Source organism: Apium graveolens, chromosome 6 (assembly GCF_009905375.1).
Source record: "Apium graveolens cultivar Ventura chromosome 6, ASM990537v1, whole genome shotgun sequence".
NCBI lineage: Eukaryota > Viridiplantae > Streptophyta > Magnoliopsida > Apiales > Apiaceae > Apium > Apium graveolens.
Window position 1 is genome coordinate 30,639,804 of NC_133652.1, and position 20,741 is coordinate 30,660,544.

Below are 20,741 nucleotides of genomic sequence, written 5' to 3' on the forward strand. Positions count from 1 at the left end.
CATTTTCAATGAATTCCTTCAACCCCGTTTCCGAACTCACATAACTATCGAAGAAGGAATTCATCCCCTCACTCCTCGATGTACTATTCTGAAATGCTGAAAATATGTTTCTAGTATATGCAATAATCCATTTGCGCTTCAACTTATATAACCCATTTAACCATTTATGCTCTTGCAAGTGATACTTATCTATAAATGATTCCCATCTAGCCTCAATAAAATCTTCGGTGAGGGAATCATAAATACAATGGCTGAATTCCTTCTTGAATTCCAGGAAAGCCGAATAATAATGAGCTAATTTCTTGGGAAATTTGTGACTTATGTGCGAAGAACACAATAAATGGGTAGTACGAGGGAGTACCTCCACAATAGCACTTGTCATGGCTTGATCTTGATCAATAATTATAGTCATTGGAGCCTAATTCCTCACACCTTTAAGCCAAGTACGGAGAATTCGCAGAAAAATCGATGCGTGTTCATCCCGCATTATTGTAAACCCAAAAATTACAGATTGATAATGATGGTTCACTCCGATAAATGGGACAAATGGCATTGCATATCTATTTGTCCGATAAGTTGTTTTAAAAGCAACAATATCGCCAAAATTTTGGTAGGCCAGCATTTCAAATCAATCCATACAAGGCACTTCAAACGATTCTCTTCATCAACTTCGGTCCTAATAAAATATCTAGAACCACTTTCTTCATTCAACCTATGTAACAAGTCCAACCCCGCTTGGGCATCACTAATATCAAACATTTTCTTCCTCTCATCTCTTATCACATTCCTAACATGGTGAACATTGAAACCAACTTTATCATTACCTCCATGACTGTTACCAATGACATTCATCACTTGACAATTACGAACCCCGGAACCATAAAGAGTTTTAATCAAACTACGAGTAGCAGTGTTGACATGTCTTTCGCGTTGTACCAAATTCATCTTAATAGGGGAAACAAGACTGTGGTTGTGTACCAACTCAAGTCTAGTTATCTCCCATAGACTTTTATTCTTTTGGTAATTCACATACATCCTCACCTTGCACTCACTTTTAGAAAGAACCTCTCGACGCCGCTTATTTTTACTACTCTCAACGACGACACTTTTCCCCGAAAGCCTACAAACGTATAGACGGCTATATATATCATTTTCTTTATTACGATGGGTCGCTTGAATTTTAATGGCAAATCCATTTCTTAAAGCATAAGCCCTAAAAAAATGATCGGCTTCATCCAAACTTTGGAAAAATTGATTCATATATGGAACTCCATTACCATCAACGTCTTCATACATATTTGCATTCTCTACATTATCATCTTCATCTTCACCCTCAACATAATCATTTTCAAGCTCATTTTCACCCTCTATGTTATCATCTTCATCCTCTACATCAGCCAAATCGTCATCTAAATTAATAAATTCCTCATTTTCCCAATATTATCTACAAATTCATCATCTTCAACAAATACAGGGGTTCCTCACTAGTACTTAAACCATCAAGATGTAAAACATAATCAACACCCTTTTTTTCTCATTTTTACATTTATGACGAAATATACAAGCAAATAAATTATCCTCCATGACAAATTAAAATTGAAGAGAATGAATATACCTTGAATTGAGAAAGATGCTTGCATTTCTTCAAAAAAAAATCTCAAAATCGCCTAAAATGTTGAACTTGGGGAGTATTTTTGAGTTTTTTATGTGGTTGTATGTGCTCAAATGAGGGAGAGGGGGGACCGTCGAGGATAAGAAAATATTAACCCCAACCACTGTCATTGTCTGTGGTCCGTGTAAATTAATTTTTACGGACCGCTGACATTGTCCGCGGTCCCAGAGCCTGGTTGTTTCAATTCTCGTTGTTTTTGTCTTCATCCAATGATCAAAAAAACATTTGTTGTAAACGCAGTATATGGCAAATGGTTGACCCAAACCGCCCCCTTAAATAACAAAAAAAAGTTATTAATAATTTTTAAACATGGACACCATTTCTATAACTCGTGTAGGGCACCCCAATGCCTAAGGTAGCTATCATATCCCGTCCGTCCCTAAATACTTTTCTCGTTTGTGTTGAACACGCTTGCCAATGCACACTTTTGATTGTTAATATCTTTAATTTTGTATTAGTATTAAATATAAAAATTTTATTGTATTAAAGTACTCATAAATATGAATCCAACAAGATCACTCATGACTATATTTGATCTTATAGATTAGACGTAAATTAGTAGTCAATAGCTTATCATGAATAGTGTAAAAAGTCAAAACGGGAAATGTTTTTTTGGGACAGAGGGAATAATAAAAAAGAAAAGGGGTTTTTTGAAAAATACCCAAGTCTAAAAATATTTTTGCAAAAATACTGTCATTTTTTTAAAAAAAATTACAAAAATACTTTTTAATTTGCAAAAATACTATTTTTTCAAAAATTTTTGCAAAAATACAGTTCTTTGACAACTGGAATCAACTGCATGTAGAGCTGTTTACGAACCGAGCCGAGCCGAGTTTTAACATAAATGAGTCGAGTTTTTATTTTTTTCTAACGAACCGAGCCGAGTCGAGCTTTTTTATCGAACGAAAAAAGGTGTTCGAGCTCGAGCTCGTTAACTAACGAGCCGAACTCGAGTTTGTTCGCGAACAACTACGAGTCGAGCCGAGTTCGAGCCGAGCCGAGTAGCTCGGTGACAAATAAAAAAAATGAAGCAACTTGGTTGGCCCAACCGAACAAATTCAGGCCCAACCCAATTGTATAAACATTTAATTAAAGCCAAATCTGATAAAAAAATATGAAGCAACGTGGTTGGCCCGGTTCTTATTCTTACTTTACCCTTTTTGCTTGTCTCGAAAACCAAATCTGATCAAAATTAACAATCCCGGCCGCCTCAACACTTGCTGCCCCACCATTTCTAATCTTAGTATCAAGCTCTTGTTTGTTGAGATGGGTTTTGGCTACGATCAACACGGGTAATTCACCTCCTTCTTCATTTGGTTTTAGTGCGGCTTCTGATTCAAAATTTTATTGACAGAGCGCGGCTTCGAATTTGGGATTTTATCAAGAAGCGAAGAGTTTGTCAGCATGTATTAGAAAATATATATTTTGGTTTTGGTTTTAATTTGATTGTGAATATAATCAGCCCTAGTCATCGTCCCTCCTCATCTTTGTGTATCTATCTATATTCTGATGTGTAAGTATAATCAGAAAACATGGTTTTTTCGAGCTTTAACGAGCCGAACTCGAGCCGAACTCGAGCCGAATAAATTCGAGCCGAGCTCGAGCCGAATAAATTCGAGCCGAGCTCGAGCCGAACATACCAAAACTCGGCTCGAGCTCGTTTTGGTTAACGAACAAATTTTTGTGTTCGAGCTCAAGTTTATAAACGAGCCGAACTCGAACTTGTTCGCGAACAGCTCGGTTCTTGAACAGCCCTAACTGCATGCAACATTTGACGAATTTCTGTAACTACATGCAAACTTAAATCAACAAAAAAACCTTTATTCAACTTGTTGCATATCTGGTTGATTTTGGTTAATTCCGTATTTTTGTAAAAAAAATTAGAAGATAATAAATCGCAAAAAAATTTAGAAAACTTAGTATTTTTGGGAAATTCTGAAAAAAAAATTAACCTTGTGCGAATGGTAATATTGGTGAAAGTAAAGGGAGTTGTAATATTTTGACCGGCGAGGGGCCTTAAGTGTGTCATTGGGAAGCGTGAAAGGCATGCACGCGACAAACGTGAAGCCTATTGGGTCAGGCCCACGTTTGCGGATAAAATTAACGTGTGGATTTCCATTGCCTTGTAGTACTTTTGTTTTTGATATACCTTTCCTAATTTACAGCCCGTACGATGGATCCATGAGACCACGTGCAAGCATCAACAACGTACGTGTAACTAGCATATCCTCAAAAACTCCCACACTACCTGTAACACTTAATTATTTATTTAATTTTCTTAGGCCCAGGGACGGTACTCGGCTCGGTCGAAACGAGTTTAGCAAAAACCAAACATGAACCCGATTATTTTTGTCAAACCCGAATCCGAACCCGGAAAAACCCGAAACAATAAACCCGAACCCATCGGGTTCGGTTCGGTTCGGGTTCGGTTCAGATTCGGGTTTGTAGATCACTATCAAATTGCACCTTAATTTGTACAAACTCTAGTGAAAAATTACTAGGATCTGGTTTGAGCAAATTGCTCATAAATATGACGATATTGAAATTTTTGGGATTGAATTAAAGATTTTGAGAAGACAATGAATAATATACATCTATAAATAAAATTGTTGGTAAAATAAAGTAACAATTTTGACCTTTAGTATACTTGCAGTGAAAGTGCTGCTAAAAACATATTTAAACAACTATAATGCAATAGTTTGTAAAAAATATAATTTTTTAGTACTAATATTAGTAATATATTATATTATTACTTATAAAATATAAAATATTATTTATATATTAACACCGGTTTCGGATCGGGTTCGGGTCGGAACGGAACGGGGTTCGGGTTTTTGGGTCGGGTTCGAAACGGTATGCCTTAAAACCAAACCCGACCCGAAAATGTTTCGGGTTTAAAAATCAAACCTGAACCCGAATTCAAACCCGAAATATTCGGGTTCGGTAAAACCCGATCGGATCGGTACGGATCGGGTATCCATCGGTTCAGTACAAATTGTCATCCCTAGTTAGGCCGAGTCTGTTCACCCAACTTTATAGTTATACAGGGACTTAAATTCCATGCCAATCCGGTTAATGATATTTCACTAAAAAAATTACAAAACTAAAATAATTAATCATAAGAAAAAAATCTAACTTATAAAATACAATAAAAATACAAAATAAATTGAATCAAACATTTTGCGCTAGTAACTAGAAACTCAAGAATCCTTGAAAGTGTAGGTTAAGTTATTTTTTTCACCAAACACCGTAACCTTTTTGATTTCAAGGTAATAGTAGTTACATGTATGAGTTACAACATACCAAACGAGGCCTTATAAAAACTCTCATTCTTAAAATACAATGTCACTTGCTCTTTTTGAGCGTGTAGCTGAGCAAGAATTGCATGCAAATAAATAGGAATAATATTAATTAATATTACTCAAAATGTCGGTGGAAATAACTAGACTAAAGACTAGAAGAAACTTTGGTTTCTGCTATAACTAAGAAAAACAAAAACAGTGTAGGTATTCTTTTTAGCTCCGTTTGAATTCCAGAAACCAGTGTAGTTTCTTTTCTTCAATTTCAGGGACAGCGTGAAGATAATAAACCTAGAGTTGAGCTTTAAAAAAATTATAATCTGATAGAGTACTGCAGCGTCTCCAACAAACTCTTCATATTGCATAAGACTCTTAAGTTGAAAAATAAAGAGTGATATTTAAATTTGAGTTCCAAGAAATTCTTAGAGGCTCTTCAAAAGCTTAAGAGCCCCTTCTTTCTCCTCATTTCTAAGAGGCTCTAGCCAGCTCTTAACTAATATTTTATCGAAAATTGGTTAGATATACTCTCTCTCTTTCCACTTTATTTTGTACTTTAACGATTTCAAGTTAATTTTAATAATATTAAATTGAATGAGGAGTGGTTATAAAGAGTATTGTTGGAGATGAATGTACACTAAATTGCTAAGAACTAATAATTTATAATCCATTATATTAAAGAGTGATCCTAAGAGGTTGTTGGAGATGCTCCTAGTTCAATAATTAGATGAACAATCGATTCGAGATGAACGCATGTACAGAAGTGTGTGTGCGTAGCATATACCTAGACATGAACTCAGCCACTGAGGAGAAATGTCATCTTGCATGCACATAAATGTACTTGGATATGATCTGATTAAGTATATCGATTCTATTACTTTACCTTTTAAGTGTATATTTTTGATATTTGGTTCTTCAAGTCTTAACATATAAAATATTATGATACCTTGATCTAGATATCGTCAACCTCTGAATTGTAACTCTTTGTTTGTTGAACAAAATGGATAGGATTGATATGAGTAGATGATCAGACGAGATGATTAGTTTACTTAATTTCTTGCAGTTTGTCATGGAATGTGGACGAATGGAAGAATAAAATGGCAGATGATCGGACACTCATGCTTACTTGAGATTTGATTTACCTTCAATTCCTATGAATTTATTTGTCCTTTTCCCCTTCCATTCACAGAAAGAAAAGCATTGAAATGTGAAAACCAATTATCTTGATTCTTTTGGCACCATAGCTTTATAGCACATATAGGCGGCTCTGCCTCGAAAATGCTTATTCATTTGTCCGTTTATGTGCACCTGTTTATGTGTCTATGTAAATGCTACATAGAAATACATTTACTTGTCATTTTTGTTAAATTCCAGTAGCAGAATTCAGTCATTTTAAGATATTAATTTGCCTGTGTATGTATTTGCCTCTACTAATCATATGGGGAGCGGCATGTTAAGATATACTGATGGAATTGATAAGATGCTGTTGTTCTTTGGAACAATAGGATGTATAGGAGAAGGGATGATGATTCCTGCTACGATGTTCATACTCAGTGATGAGATCACTAGTTATGGACAATCTGATTCTAAAGACAGTTCCCCCTCTTCGTATGATACTCCAAACATGGTATACATGATTATCTTCCTATGAGAAATACTATGGCATTAACATTTGATCATGTGACTGATGTAATTTTTTCACAGTATGCACTCAGGTTGGTTTATGTTGCTATTGGGGTTGGAGTAGCTGCTTTTATAGGTAAGCAACTATAATATTGAATAAAGTAGTTGGACATTAGACAATGTACTAATCTGTAAAGTCTAAAAAGGTACTATGATTGTATCTGTTTTGCAGATGGAATATGTTGGACAAGAACAGCAGAGAGGCAAACATCACGAATGAGAGTTGAATATTTGAGATCAGTCCTCAGACAAGAAGTTAGTTTTTTTGATGAGCAAGCAGGTTCTTCTACGACCTTTGATGTCATCTCCAGCATATCTGCCGATGCTTATGCTATTCAGAATGTTATAGCTGAGAAGGTAATATATAAAGACTAACTCTACTACCAAGTGTACGAGAAATCATTACTGTCAAGCTTTAACATATGGCTTTTGTGGCTGTGCAATGCAGGTACCTATTTGCATTGCTCAACTCTCAATGTTCATCCTTTGCTTCATATGTGGTTTCGTACTGTCATGGAGACTAGCATTGGCAAGCGTTCCATTGACAATTATATTTATAATTCCTGGAGTTGGATTTGGAAGACTAATGATGAATCTTGGGAAGAAGATTGATGACGCCTACGGGGTAGCTGGTGGGATTGCAGAACAAGCAATCTCCTCAATCCGAACTGTGTATTCATGTGTCGGGGAGAACCAAACATTGGCCAGGCTCAACCAAGCATTTGAAAAGTGTATGGATCTTGGGATACAACAAGGTTTAACAAAAGGGTTGCTTCTAGGTTGCATGGGTGTAGTTTATGCAGCTTGGGCTTGCCAAGCTTGGACTGGGAGCCTGCTTGTTACTCGGAGAGGGGAGAATGGTGGCCATGTCTTCATCTCTGGTTTGTGTATTTTTATGGGAGGAATGTAAGTTTTCTCTCACAGAGCTGAGCTATTACTCGAGCCCCTTTTCCAATGAGAGGCACATTTATAAAACAATATACATGCAAATCTCTTGGTCTGCACAAGTTTGATCTAGTTAATATTTTTAATGTATCATTACTCACAAACTAAACTTCTTGTAAGGTTTTCTTTTTGTTTTAACTTCAGAGCAGCTATGAGTGCCCTCCCAAACATCTCATTCTTTGCGGAGGCGAGGGCTGCTGCCATCAGGATTTCAGCGACGATTGATAGAGTTCCTCTAATTGATCTTGAAAATGAAGGACAGATTTTAGATGCAGGGATAGTTGATGTTGAATTTAAAGATGTTTCCTTTAGTTATCCATCGAGGCCTGATACAATAATCCTTGAAGGGTTTAATCTCAAAGTTGGTGCTGGTGAGACTTTAGGACTTGTTGGAGCCAGTGGTTGTGGCAAGTCCACAGTCATTTCTTTGCTTGAAAGATTGTATGATCCTGTTAAAGGCCACATTCTTGTTAATAGATGCAATATAAAGAGCTTATCTTTAAAATGGTTAAGATCTCAAATGGGGCTGGTTAGTCAAGAGCCAATTCTCTTTGCAACAACAATCAAGGAAAATATTATGCTTGGCAGGGAAGGGGCTTCTATGGAAATCATTATCAAAGCAGCTTATGCTGCAAATGCCCATAATTTCATCAGCAGTTTACCTAATGGATATGATACTCAGGTAAGATTTATTAGTTCAGTTTTATTTTAACAATATATGCACCTCATTTTATCAACTGACTTGACCAGAGTGAAGTTTAATGCTGCCTTACTTAGGTAGGGCAGTCTGGGGTGCAATTATCAGGTGGCCAAAAGCAGAGAATAGCGATAGCAAGAGCTATAATCAGGGACCCCAGGATCCTTTTACTTGATGAGGCTACAAGTGCTTTGGATGCACAATCTGAAAAGATAGTCCAAGAAACTCTGGACCAGGCCTCAGTTGGAAGGACGACAATTATTATTGCTCACCGCCTTGCCACAGTCCATAGAGCTGATACCATAGCAGTTCTTCAGTCAGGGAGAGTATTTGAATCCGGAACTCACATTCAACTAATGCAAATAAACAATAGAGGAGGGGCCTATCGGAGAATGGTTAAAATGCAACAAACAGTACAGGATGACAAATCTAGCACTTACTATAACTCATCACAAGGAGCTACAAGCATTTTTCGGTATCGTAACATGCAGTCACCTAAGATTGTGAGGAACATGCAGTCAACAAAGATTTCTTTTAACTCAAGCCCGGGCATTATTGGCAGTCCTGCAATATCATTTGTTGGAATAAAGCCTGTTAAAAACTTTCCAGCCAATGATAGAGAGGACGTGAACTTATTAAATACATCAAACGCTTCTGTTTCTAATTGGCGTTTGCTAAAAATGAATGCCCCTGAGTGGAAAGAGTTGTTATTAGGGTGTTTCGGAGCTGCTGGTGCTGGCGCTATTCAGCCAATTTTCTCTTATTGCTTGGGATCACTTGTTTCAGTTTACTTTCTACAGGAAAATTCAGAGATAAAATCAGAGACGAGATTTTATATCTTCATCTTCTTATGCCTCGCAGTGTTCAACTTCTTCTGCAGTCTCATCCAGTATTATGATTTTGGATTTATGGGTGAGAAGTTAACGAAAAGGGTTCGAGAGAAAGTGCTGATAAAGCTGTTCACTTTTGAAATAAGATGGTTTGAGAAAGATGAGAATTCAAGTGCAGCAATATGTGCAAGAATAACTACAGAAGCCAGCAAGGTCAGATCTCTTGTAGGAGATCGGATGTCATTGTTGGTTCAGGCCATCACAAATGCTTCAGTGTCATATGCACTTGCACTAATTGCAACATGGAGGTTAGCTATTGTTTTGATTGCCATGCAGCCTGTACTCATAGGGGTATTCTACACAAAGACAACCTTAATGAAGAAAATATCTCAGAAAAGCCGAAATGCTCAAAATGAAGGAAGCAAACTTGCAAGAGAAGCAGTTGTCCATCACAGAACTATAACTGCATTCTCATCTCAAGAAAGATTGCTGAGCTTATTCTCCTCAGCAATGGAAGGACCTAGAAAGCAAAGCAAGAAAAATTCATGGATTGTCGCGATAGGCTATTTTTGTGTCCATTTTCTGACAACAATATCTGTCGTCGTAACATTTTGGTATGGAGGCAGACTGCAAAGTCAAGGATTGTTGCACTCGGAAAACCTTTTTCAAGCTTTCTTTGTATTGATGGGAACTGCTAGAACAATAGCAGAAGCAGGTAGTATGAGTTCAGATTTATTAGAAAGTAGCAATGCAATCAGTTCATTGTTTGAGGTCATTGACAGAAAGAGTGAACTTGAACCTGAGGATCCAAAAGGTATCATAGTTGAAGAGATGGTAAAGGGTAATATAGAAATGAAAAACGTTTACTTTGCATATCCGTCAAGACCCAACCAAATGATCCTCAAGGGGTTGACTCTTAATATTGATGCTGGAAAGACAGTTGCACTTGTGGGACGAAGTGGTTCAGGAAAATCTACTATTATTGGACTAATTGAAAGATTTTATGATCCATTAAAAGGGTCAATATTCATAGATAAATGCAACATAAAGAGGTACAACTTAAGAAATCTAAGATCACATATTGCATTAGTGAATCAAGAGCCTACACTTCTGGCCGGAACAATCCTGCAGAACATTGTGTATGGAAATGAAAATGCTACAGAAGCTGAAATAAGGAAAGCGTCACGTCTTGCCAATGCTGATGAATTCATTAGGTACAGCAACTTACCACTCTCCTTGGTTATAAGTTGGAACAAAAAAAATAATCTGAACTGTTTGTTTTTCATTTTTTTAATGTAGCTCTATGAAAGACGGATATGAAACGTATTGTGGCGACAGAGGCATCCAACTATCAGGGGGACAGAAACAAAGAATCGCACTTGCCCGAGCAATACTAAAGAAGTCAAAAATACTTCTTTTAGATGAAGCAACCAGTGCACTAGATAGTATTTCCCAGAACATAGTACAAGAAGCATTAGAGAAAATGATGGTTAGTCGCACTTGTGTAGTTATAGCTCACCAATTATCTACAGTACGTAAATCAGATTCCATCGCTGTGATCAACAATGGAAAGGTTGTCGAACAAGGATCTCATTTGGATCTTCTTGCCCTTGGCAAGGCTGGTTCTTACTACTCCTTAACAAAGCTACAAAGAGCAAGGGAGAGATCATGAACATATTTTTAAATTTTACTTTGTATTGATTTTCTTTGTAGAGTTATCTTTAAGAAGACCGAGATGCTACAAAACCCTTTGATAAATAATCTAGTTGGCATTTAGATGAAGTATGTGGCATGTTTAGATAATATGTAAAATAAATTTACACTCCAGCCATATATCCTTTGCAAAAATTATAGACAATCATTTTTATAGGCTAAAAATCCGGATAAAAATTTGGATCTAAAGAAGTCCCCCGGATAAAAGTCCGGTTCGGCCCGGATTAAAACCCGGGCTTTTTGAAAAACCCGATTAAAAAACCAATTTTTTTATAAAATTTGAAAATATACAATATTTTTATGATTTTTAAAATACTATATTATAATATTTGAAGTAATTAAGGTATATATGATTATTTATATATTATATTAAAAAATAATTATTTATTTCGGTGTTTAAACTACTCTATCCGATATATCAAGATATTATTTTCTTCGATATTTAAACTACTCAGAATTTGAGTTATAAAAAAATTAAAATATTTTTTTCATATATAAATAAAAAACTCGGATAAAGCTCAGTCGCGGACCTAAAACCTGTCTTATATTTCTTAGGAAGCCCGGTCCGGCCCGGCCCGATTTTTAAAATAGCCGGACCCGATCCGTTTTCAAAAAAATCAGGTTATTTTAAGTCCGAATAAAACTCGGCCCGATGAACTTTTTGTGCATCTCTGCCATCACTCCCTCTCGATTAAAGCAAATATTAATCATTACTAACTTTACTAATTGCTACCAGGGCGACTCCACTAATGTTTTTATAGTTTTTATATTTTATATTATTTATAAATGTAATAAAATTATATTTTAATTAATATTAAATTGTAAATTTTTTAACATGATTTGAACCATTAACTTTATTATTATGCTTTTAGATAATAATATAAATGTTTGTTGTTGATGGTATTCGTACCTGAGAACTTAACTAATATATAAATAATAATATAAATATTTGTTGTTATCAGGATTTGTACCAAGAAATTTGGGTTGTATATATTTTTTTAGCATTTGGATCTAAAAACCATGATTATTTGATTAAAAAAATTCGATGATCATGATTAAGGATAACTAAACCAACCAAAAAAATGACATACCAAATTATACCTCATTTTGATTATTATAGTTTAACATAAATATGTTTCATTAAGATGGACACAACATAACCGGTTATTAACACACAACAAATATTTAAAATATTTTCTAAAAATAATTCAAATAATTTATTAAATAATTTAAGAGTAGGTAATCATACGCCGCTAGTTTCCATGTTATTATTAGGGAAGTTATTAACTTGACACATTTCACAGAAAATTTTATGATTGGTTCCATATTATTATTAGTTTGTCCCAAAAAAATTTCCACTTTAATAATTATGATAAATAATATGTGTATAAAAAGAAAACATAAGGTGAATATAGTAATATAACATCAATATTATGACATCTATTAATTTATTTAACTTGATTGTATAAAATGTGGATGTTGTTTGATGGATAAGAAAAATGAGACGAATGGAGTATTAAGTTGACAAGAGAAATTTAATGTTATTTTTGGTTGGAGTGAATGAGATGAAATGATTGAAATGAAAAGAAACTAATGAAAATTGGAGGGAAGATTTGAAAGAAAATGAAATTTCTTACAGTAATGCTAGGTTTCCCAAATTTTTTTTCTAAATGATGAGTGTCGCGTTGTAGATAACAACTTTCCTAATAAAATTACGGGATATCGCGTGTATATATGCGCCCACAAATCAAAATTCATTATGTGTTAACTATGTCATTTGATAAAAAATTTGGGAAACCTAGCACAGTTCAAATTCTTATTATAAGAATCGTGAAGAAAATCGATGTCGTAAAGAATGAATCATTCCATTTCAAATTGTACTGTTTACTTTATAGTTTAGGTATTTATAAATGGAATGGGTCAAAAAATATTTTTTTTTTAAAATGTCATTTTATGCTTTAAATCTCATTTCATTCCGTTTCATTTCATTCGGCCCAACCAAACACAATATCAGGGGGGAAATTAATGTCTAATATTTTTCCATATTTTTTGTCAAATTTCTTTATATTTTAGTCAAACCAAATATCAAGGACATCTACATTTTTGCTAGATAATTACCAAAACACCTAACTAAGGCAACAACGTTTACGTACCAATGTAAATCACCAAAGTAACAAGGGTACTTTTGGTACTTCCGAATCATATTTGGAAACTTTTGAAACAAACATGAGTATATAAACACACAAATTTGTCGGTTATTCATATTTTTCTCTCTGGCGGATTTTCATTAACATTTTCAATCTTTGTTCCCTGAGGAGGTCTCAGATTTTCATCCCATTTTTTCCTCCTCTTGAAACTTTTTTCAATGGCGTCTGAGAGTTTTGCTGATAAAAATGTTATTTTTAAGAAACTGAAGGCAAAATCATAGAATAAGTGCATATTTTTTTTACTCAATTTGTTAGATTTTTTAATCTGTGTTGTTTTTAATTTAAATTCCGGGATCTGGGTTATTGTTATTTTTTTGTGGGTTATTGTATATAGATGTGATTGAGTTTAAATTTTGGTGTAGATGTGTTTTGATTGCAATGCCAAGAATCCAACTTGGGGCCTCAGTTACTTTGTTAGGTTGGTTATTAATTTTTTTGTCCATGTTGTTTCAAGATTAGACCTTCACTTTCATTTAGAATTTTAATTAGAATTTTACTAGGCTCTGCATGCTACATTATAGATTTCGGTTTGTTATTTCAAGTAGTTGTTTTTAATATTTTATATTGATGTTTTCACCATTTTCTATTAGAATTTTACTATGCTCTGCATGCTATTTGTGTATCTTATAAAACAAATAAATTACAGTTTAAGTAGGAGTTGTTCCAGTAAGAAATTTGTAATTTTACGGGTTCAATTGCCATATTAGTTGTGTAAAGTAACAAACTCAAGTATAACATGATTAGAATAATGTCCAAGGGTTCTCTTCATTTACATTTTCTAATATTTATTTCAACTCATCATTCATTTATTAAAAATTATTAATTATTGTATAATTAATATGTGCATACATATATTAATACCTACATACATGCATACATACATATATAAATTAATACATGCATGCATGCATGCATACATACATACATATACACACACACACATACACACACATATACACATACATACATACTCATATATTCTTATTTGTCATCAATTTAACATCATCCTCCGACACAATGAAATGATCAAATATTATATTAAATTATATGAAATAAAAAATAAAATAAACTATTTATACACATATGAGATTTATACTTCATTATTAATAATTATGTGACATATATCATATATTTTCACCGTCTCATAGGGGCTTAACATCATTATAGGGGTTTGTTGAGCAAATTAATTTGTATGACAAATATTCCCCTACATTAATATCTATATAATATTTAATTCACCTCGTCATTCATTTATTAAAAATTATCAATTGTTATATAATTAATATGTGCATATATACATAAATACATACGATATATATATATATATAAATTAATACTGGGACATACACACACACACACACACGCACATACTCGTACATTCTAATTTGTCATCAATCTAACCTCGTCCTCTATCATAATGAAATGGTGAAATATTATATTAAATTCAATGAAATAAAAAATAAAATAAACTATTTATACAGATATGTATGATTTATACTTCACTATTAATCATTATATGACATATATCATATACACCTACCGTCTCATTGGTTGTTAACATCGTTGTTAGACACAGAGATTAAAAAAATGAATTATGTTGAAGAAAAATTAAGAAAGTAGGGTAAATTTTGGAGCCATTATAAAGATAATATGTTATTTTAAAATTTTAACAATTTGTTGAAACATCCCAAAATAGAAATTTATTGGGACGGAGAGTATCATATATCATTCAGTGAGTAAACTTACAGTCTCGACGTCAATTGCCCATATAGTATAATTCATCAAACGTATTTCTAACACATAAACACATTAAATAATTAAAAAACAAATTAATAATTATTTTATATTTAGAGTGATTGATATACATCAGGCACACATAATCAGTTGTATTAAGTTTACTTTCTTAGCATTAACATATTACAAATACCATTTAATTATGAAGTGACAAAAAAGGTATACTAACATAATTTATTACTTCCTGCGAATACACCATTGCAAACATACTCGTGCTCATATGCAGAAACAAATAAATTATTCATTCATTAGGCAACAACATAAATATATCTTCAACAATTACAGTGAAAACATTTTCAATTAGCACAATATAGAGTATGCATGTGCATTGCACGGGCTATAGAGCTAGTTGTTTATTAGTAGTATTACTAGTTTAGTTCTACAATATTCACTAGTCATTGTATTTTAGATAATTTCTAATGGATTATATGAATTTTATATTGAAATAAACTACAATGCTCAGAAATCGAATTTAAGGTTGAACTTTGGATCTAACAGAATATATAGTATATGTTTGTTTCTTAGAGAGAAAATAAAAGAGCATCATCGCCCTTCATTTTTAATGAAAGACAGATGATCAAGATTAGAATGAAGAAGTTAAACAACAATTTAGCTTAACATATGGGATTTTAAAATTTCATATAGATGTCAAGAATGAAAGTGAATTATATGATAAATATGTTGTCATGAAGATATTTTTTCTTAATATTTTAACTTGATATATTGTGTGCAGGTCAACTAATTTAGACTCATGAACTCCAAATCAGTTAAAAATGATGACCTCTTTAAGGTGCAAACAAAACTGGGAAGACTCGCGGGCTTTGTGCTAGAAAGCTTAGCTTTAAGGTAGACCTTGCTTTTCTTTTACGGCCTATCTGTAACTTGTTATCTGTAAATTCTTTCAAAATTACGTTTTGGTTTGAGTTATGAAATTTAAATTGCCTCTTTCAGTTATTGACATTCTCTCCTCGAATTTACAGCCTAATGAGAGTCTTCATGATCAGAAGCCTGAAGCAACACATGTACAAGTTTCCACATCAATAAGTAGCGCCGCAGCAGTCGGGACATCCTTTACGGCTAATTTTGAATATGGAGATAATGCCCAAGCAGCATATAAGGATTCTGGAAGGAACCAAGTTATTAGTCATGTAAACCCGCCAACATCAACAAGTTTTTTCGCATATTATGGGATGGAAAATGAATTTCATAAGAAAACTAGCTCATCATTTAAAGTTCAAGTGAGTTCTGTGATATTTGATTATTTTTTTAGTTCTCATAAATTTAATTATAAATATGGTGATAATTGTTATTTATGTCTTACTGATTTAATAGCAGCAAATAAGCAAGTTACATATATCAATGTCGATCTTTAACATCAACTAATCCATTTGGTGTCAAATTTTAATATTTTGTGTGCATGTTGTGTTTGATGCAAATCCCTGTTTATAATTCCTACAAGGCAATTAATAATTTAAAATATCATATATACCATGACATGAGAAGTTTGTTTTAAGTTATGACAAAAGTGAGGATGCAGAATTAGTGCATAATGTATACTGATATCACATTTTGTTTTGCACAGGTTAAGGAAACTGATGAAGCGAGGAAGAAGTTCTCAAATGCAAAATCGATTTCATCATCTCAATATTTTGGGGATCAAAATAAAGGGTTTGACAATCAAGTTTCTTGAAGAAGTTCTCTGTAAGTTTTCGTTGTTACTTGTTAATATTGAAAGCAATAAGCAATTTTACCGTTTAAAACAGTTCCTAATTGTGCTTGATTTAACATTTAACTTCCAACTTTTCTGAAATTAATATCATGTTACATGTTGGCTCGTATAATCTTTAGAGTAAGCAGGTCATCAATCAAGTCAAGCTCATATTATATCACTCCTCCCCTAATAAACGTGTATTCATTTTATGGCATGTCCATCTCATGGAATTACATATAGATTTTGTAACAGCTTATGGTGTTGTGTGACCCATTTTTTTTTGTATTTTACAGGGTATCACAACTATTTCAAGTGTAGATCTTTTTGGTGATAAAAATGATGATTTTGGTACAGATTTTAGTGCAAGCGACCTCATTAATCAGCTGTCTTTTCAGGTACATAGTATCTCAAAGCACGTTCATACTGTAATATATATGTACTAACAATATTCAGTAGAACTTTACATGGCACAAAAAAAATTGAAATCTCAAAATTTTGTTATTGAATTGATTGCCACCGATCTCATTTTTTTTTCTAAGCATATCATGAAATCTCTTCCCTTAAGAATATTGCCGGAGAAATTGGGGAAAAGCTTAGCTCCCTTGTATCGTCAATATATTATGATGAATATTTAGGATATAACAACAATCTAGGAACAATGCATTTTGCATTTCATTGGTTTGAGAATTTGTCAGCAATACGAGCACATATATATATATAAGCAAGTGGGTGCGAAAAGTAAAAGGAGTAGTTCTTAATCATATTCTTTTGTAGACAAAGAGTTAAGATTTGAGTAATAATTATTGATTTTTAATATATTGGCATCACACTGCATGACTATGTTGGGTTTCAGGGCATAAAAACACAGCGGAAACAAACATTAAAACTGTAAAAAACTGAATAAAACTGAAACCCACCGCAGGATCCATGCGAAAACACTGATTAATTCGTGGATGAGATGTTTACCTTACGAAACTTTACGATTATTGTTGTCTAATGGAGGTCCTTACTTAAAATAATGTTTAATTTACGAAGCTTTGCTTAAAATAATTATGTATCCACACGAAAACTTGAGCGGAGGAGGCGTGTACTAGCACCGAAAATCTGAACTCGTTCTTCTTCTTCTCTCTCTTTCACTAGCTACGAGGATTTTGTATTTTTAATCTAACAAAAAAGGTAGTCCCCTAATTCAGCCCTAAAAGAGATTATATATGAGAGACAAAAAATGAGTTCTAACCCTAATCCAACACTAGAGTTATATTAAATCTGTATTTCCAATTTATTGTCTAATTAAGTCTCACTTAATCATCCAACAACTAAATTTCTATTTTAATAATAATAAATTCAAATTTTATTTAATCTACTAATTAAGTCCAACTTAATTAATAATAAATAATTCAAAATTCATATTTAATTCAAATTCAAATCCGAATTTAAATTAAATATTTCTCCAAGCTTTCTTTGTGCGACCCTATAGGTTATTATTACGCTGGCAATAATTTAAATATCTCATATTAAAATTATAAACAATGAGTGATATCTAATAATACACCATTGTTATCCAAGAAATAATAATCAAACCGGTGATCGATTAAACCTTTCATGAATAATGTACAATGTAACATAATCCCTTTAACCATATATTATAGATTAAACTCGAGCCATGTTATGTGTCATACTCTTCATGATTTAATCCAGGTTTCCTTAATCAATGAGTAGACTATCATTTCAAATCAACATTTGAGCGCGGCGCCACGCATTTCATAGTCTAGCTCACACAAGAGGTTGTTGTGCAAGACATGCATGTACAATAACAAGACTAAGTCACATTGAAAACCTTAAGATTTAGTTGTATGGTAATCTAAATTTGTATTTTGTATTGTATTTCTTGATCTATAATAATGGTTAGAAGATTAGACTGTAGGATATTTTTGTGAACAAATTCAAATTAAGGAATAAATTCTGGAAGAAGATCAAGCCATGATCATGCTCAGAGAAAAGTGTAAAAGCTTGGAGTTGAATAAAGCTGTTCTTTGAAAAATGTTCTAAGTCAAGACATCGACAAGTCACAAATTAAGTTATATCGATAAGTCATTCGAGAAGTCCAGAATGACTTATCGAGAAGTCCAAAATGACTTATAGAGAAGTCTTAGTGATATCGACAAGTCAAATGAGGATGTAGAGAACTGGAGATATCGACAAGTCATTTCTGCATGTAGAGAACTCAGAGATATTGACAAGTCAATTGAAGATATCGACAAGTCAATTTCTCATATAGAGATCTCAGAGATATCGACAAGTCAAAATATGTATATAGAGATCTCAGATATATCGACAAGTCATTTCTACATGTAGATATCTCAGACATAACGACAAGCCATTTCACATGCAAGGATCTAGAGACCTCGACAAGTCAAGTATACCTATAGAAAACTCAGAGATCTCGATAGTCATTATACTTATCGAGATGTCACTTTTCTATATAACAAACTGGAGATCTCCACGTACTTCTCAAATAGAGAATGCAGACAAGTTAAATATTCAATATTATCAGTCAACAAACGATCTATCAACTGGATTGAATAGTCTACAAAGTAGCTGGGAGAATACAAGATCAAGGGCCAAGATTAACTGGATAAAAGATGGTCACAGACCTACAAGATTCTGCAAATATTTGCTAAGCTAGAAATGGAAATAGAAAAAGGTTGCTTTAGAAAGTAGTTAAGTACATTTTAGTGAAAGTCTTGTAAACCCGTGTTGCTAATTTATAAAGCATGCACTGGTCCCTAGTTCACATGTAACAAAAACATATCCAATTTTTTTTGTATTCTCTCAAGAAAAAAATTGAGTTCTTATTTTCTTAAGAACCCAAAATTTGTAGTAAGACCAACTTAATTAATACAAATTAAGTTTTTTTTGGTATTTCTGTAAACACAATATCTCTGCAAAATCTAAACTGCTCTGTTCACCTAAATCCAAATAAGTTTTAAAAGGCTAAAAATCTGAAAAACACATTCACCCCCCGTGTTGCATTCAATATCTAACAGAGGCCATTAATATCACTCCAAAATATGAGGGTTAAATTATTTCTAGATCATTCATATTTCTCATACTATTCATAATATACCGGAAATTCACTTTTATCATTACCCGGTCAAAGGAAATTTTTAATGTAATCAAAGTATATTAATCATCGTATATAAATATAATGATTTCAAGTCTAAGGACCATTACATCATTATTACTGTGAGTATTACTTATGATACAACAGACATGTAGAATCTCACATTAGGTCTCTCCAGTACCATGTATATTTACATCTGCCCGTGTTTTCGACTTTAGTATCACTATACCTATGATTAATGAGATGCGATCATTAGTCAACAAGCACACTAATCTTAATGCATTATTATTGTCCCATAATAATAATACTCCACTAAGGATATTTAGAAATATCGATAATATTTTCATAATCTCATTTATAAGTCACGTACTTAGAGATATATAATTCATAGCATATTCCAAGGATATTTATTAATCTAATATTTATATCGTAATAAATTAAGATATAATAAATTATGAAAGAATAATCGATAGAACATAAACATTAATAATTCAAATGTCATAAACAAAATATAATAATGTTGTCTCTAGGGCACAAACACTAACAGACTATTCCCCTTTACAATAACAAACATTATTTTTTTACCAAAATACATGTGTTTCTCACCATTTTCCTTGATTTTCCCCTTCATGGGATATGGTTAGAATGGAGCACGTATGCTGATAAGCCTCCAATAAACAAAAGTTTGTTCATCTCATTTGCAAACTTTTATCTCTTTTATCTCAAGCAGCTTCCTCTGCGGTTTCTCTGTGGTTTCTATTGTCATTAATCCTTGGACATTTATATTTTAAATAAACTTTTCACTATATAAGAGAGAACCCTAACTTTACCGATGAAGATCGATCACTTTCTTTGGCAGAGGTTTTTACAGCTGTAACCTTGTCCGGAGAAAGATTAATATATAAATACATATCTAGTTTTGCTAGATTAACTTCTAAACTCAATTATCTTGAATTTGTACCTCTCAAATTTGATCGGTTTGTACGAAATTCCCAATTTTTATGCTTGTTAATTTCAGGATATAATACTTCACGGTTCATGATTGCAAAAGCATATCTTAGTACTCGAT

The 20,741-nt window shown here is 33.1% G+C and overlaps 2 protein-coding genes across 2 annotated transcripts; both read left to right on the forward strand.

The window, feature by feature from the left end:
- The first annotated feature begins 6,037 nt into the window (after nucleotides 1-6,037).
- LOC141664244 (putative multidrug resistance protein) lies at nucleotides 6,038-10,950 on the forward strand. The gene is made up of 7 exons (XM_074470156.1): nucleotides 6,038-6,595; nucleotides 6,673-6,727; nucleotides 6,824-7,008; nucleotides 7,100-7,557; nucleotides 7,741-8,278; nucleotides 8,374-10,337; nucleotides 10,423-10,950. The coding sequence occupies exons 1-7, from the start codon at nucleotides 6,407-6,409 to the stop codon at nucleotides 10,793-10,795; spliced, it is 3,762 nt and encodes a 1,253-aa protein (XP_074326257.1). The 5' UTR covers nucleotides 6,038-6,406; the 3' UTR covers nucleotides 10,796-10,950.
- Nucleotides 10,951-12,606: 1,656 nt separating this feature from the next.
- On the forward strand, nucleotides 12,607-20,714 carry LOC141664849 (putative ADP-ribosylation factor GTPase-activating protein AGD8). The gene is made up of 6 exons (XM_074470803.1): nucleotides 12,607-12,736; nucleotides 15,628-15,683; nucleotides 15,818-16,075; nucleotides 16,420-16,518; nucleotides 16,842-16,943; nucleotides 20,691-20,714. Exons 1-6 carry the CDS (start codon nucleotides 12,607-12,609, stop codon nucleotides 20,712-20,714), a joined length of 669 nt encoding a protein of 222 aa, XP_074326904.1.
- The last annotated feature ends 27 nt before the right edge of the window (nucleotides 20,715-20,741 follow it).

What these genes read in the sequence shown, in the direction of transcription:
- LOC141664244 (XM_074470156.1), top strand. Translation starts at nt 6,407, where the DNA reads ATGGGGAGCGGCATGTTAAGATATACTGATGGAATTGATAAGATGCTG. An exon ending in CGTATGATACTCCAAACATG is followed by an intron (nt 6,596 to 6,672) that starts GTATACATGATT and finishes ATTTTTTCACAG; the next exon opens with TATGCACTCAGGTTGGTTTA. An exon ending in TGGAGTAGCTGCTTTTATAG is followed by an intron (nt 6,728 to 6,823) that starts GTAAGCAACTAT and finishes TCTGTTTTGCAG; the next exon opens with ATGGAATATGTTGGACAAGA.
- LOC141664849 (XM_074470803.1), top strand. Translation starts at nt 12,607, where the DNA reads ATGTCATTTGATAAAAAATTTGGGAAACCTAGCACAGTTCAAATTCTT. An exon ending in CTGTTTACTTTATAGTTTAG is followed by an intron (nt 12,737 to 15,627) that starts GTATTTATAAAT and finishes GACCTCTTTAAG; the next exon opens with GTGCAAACAAAACTGGGAAG. An exon ending in ATAAAGGGTTTGACAATCAA is followed by an intron (nt 16,519 to 16,841) that starts GTTTCTTGAAGA and finishes TGTATTTTACAG; the next exon opens with GGTATCACAACTATTTCAAG.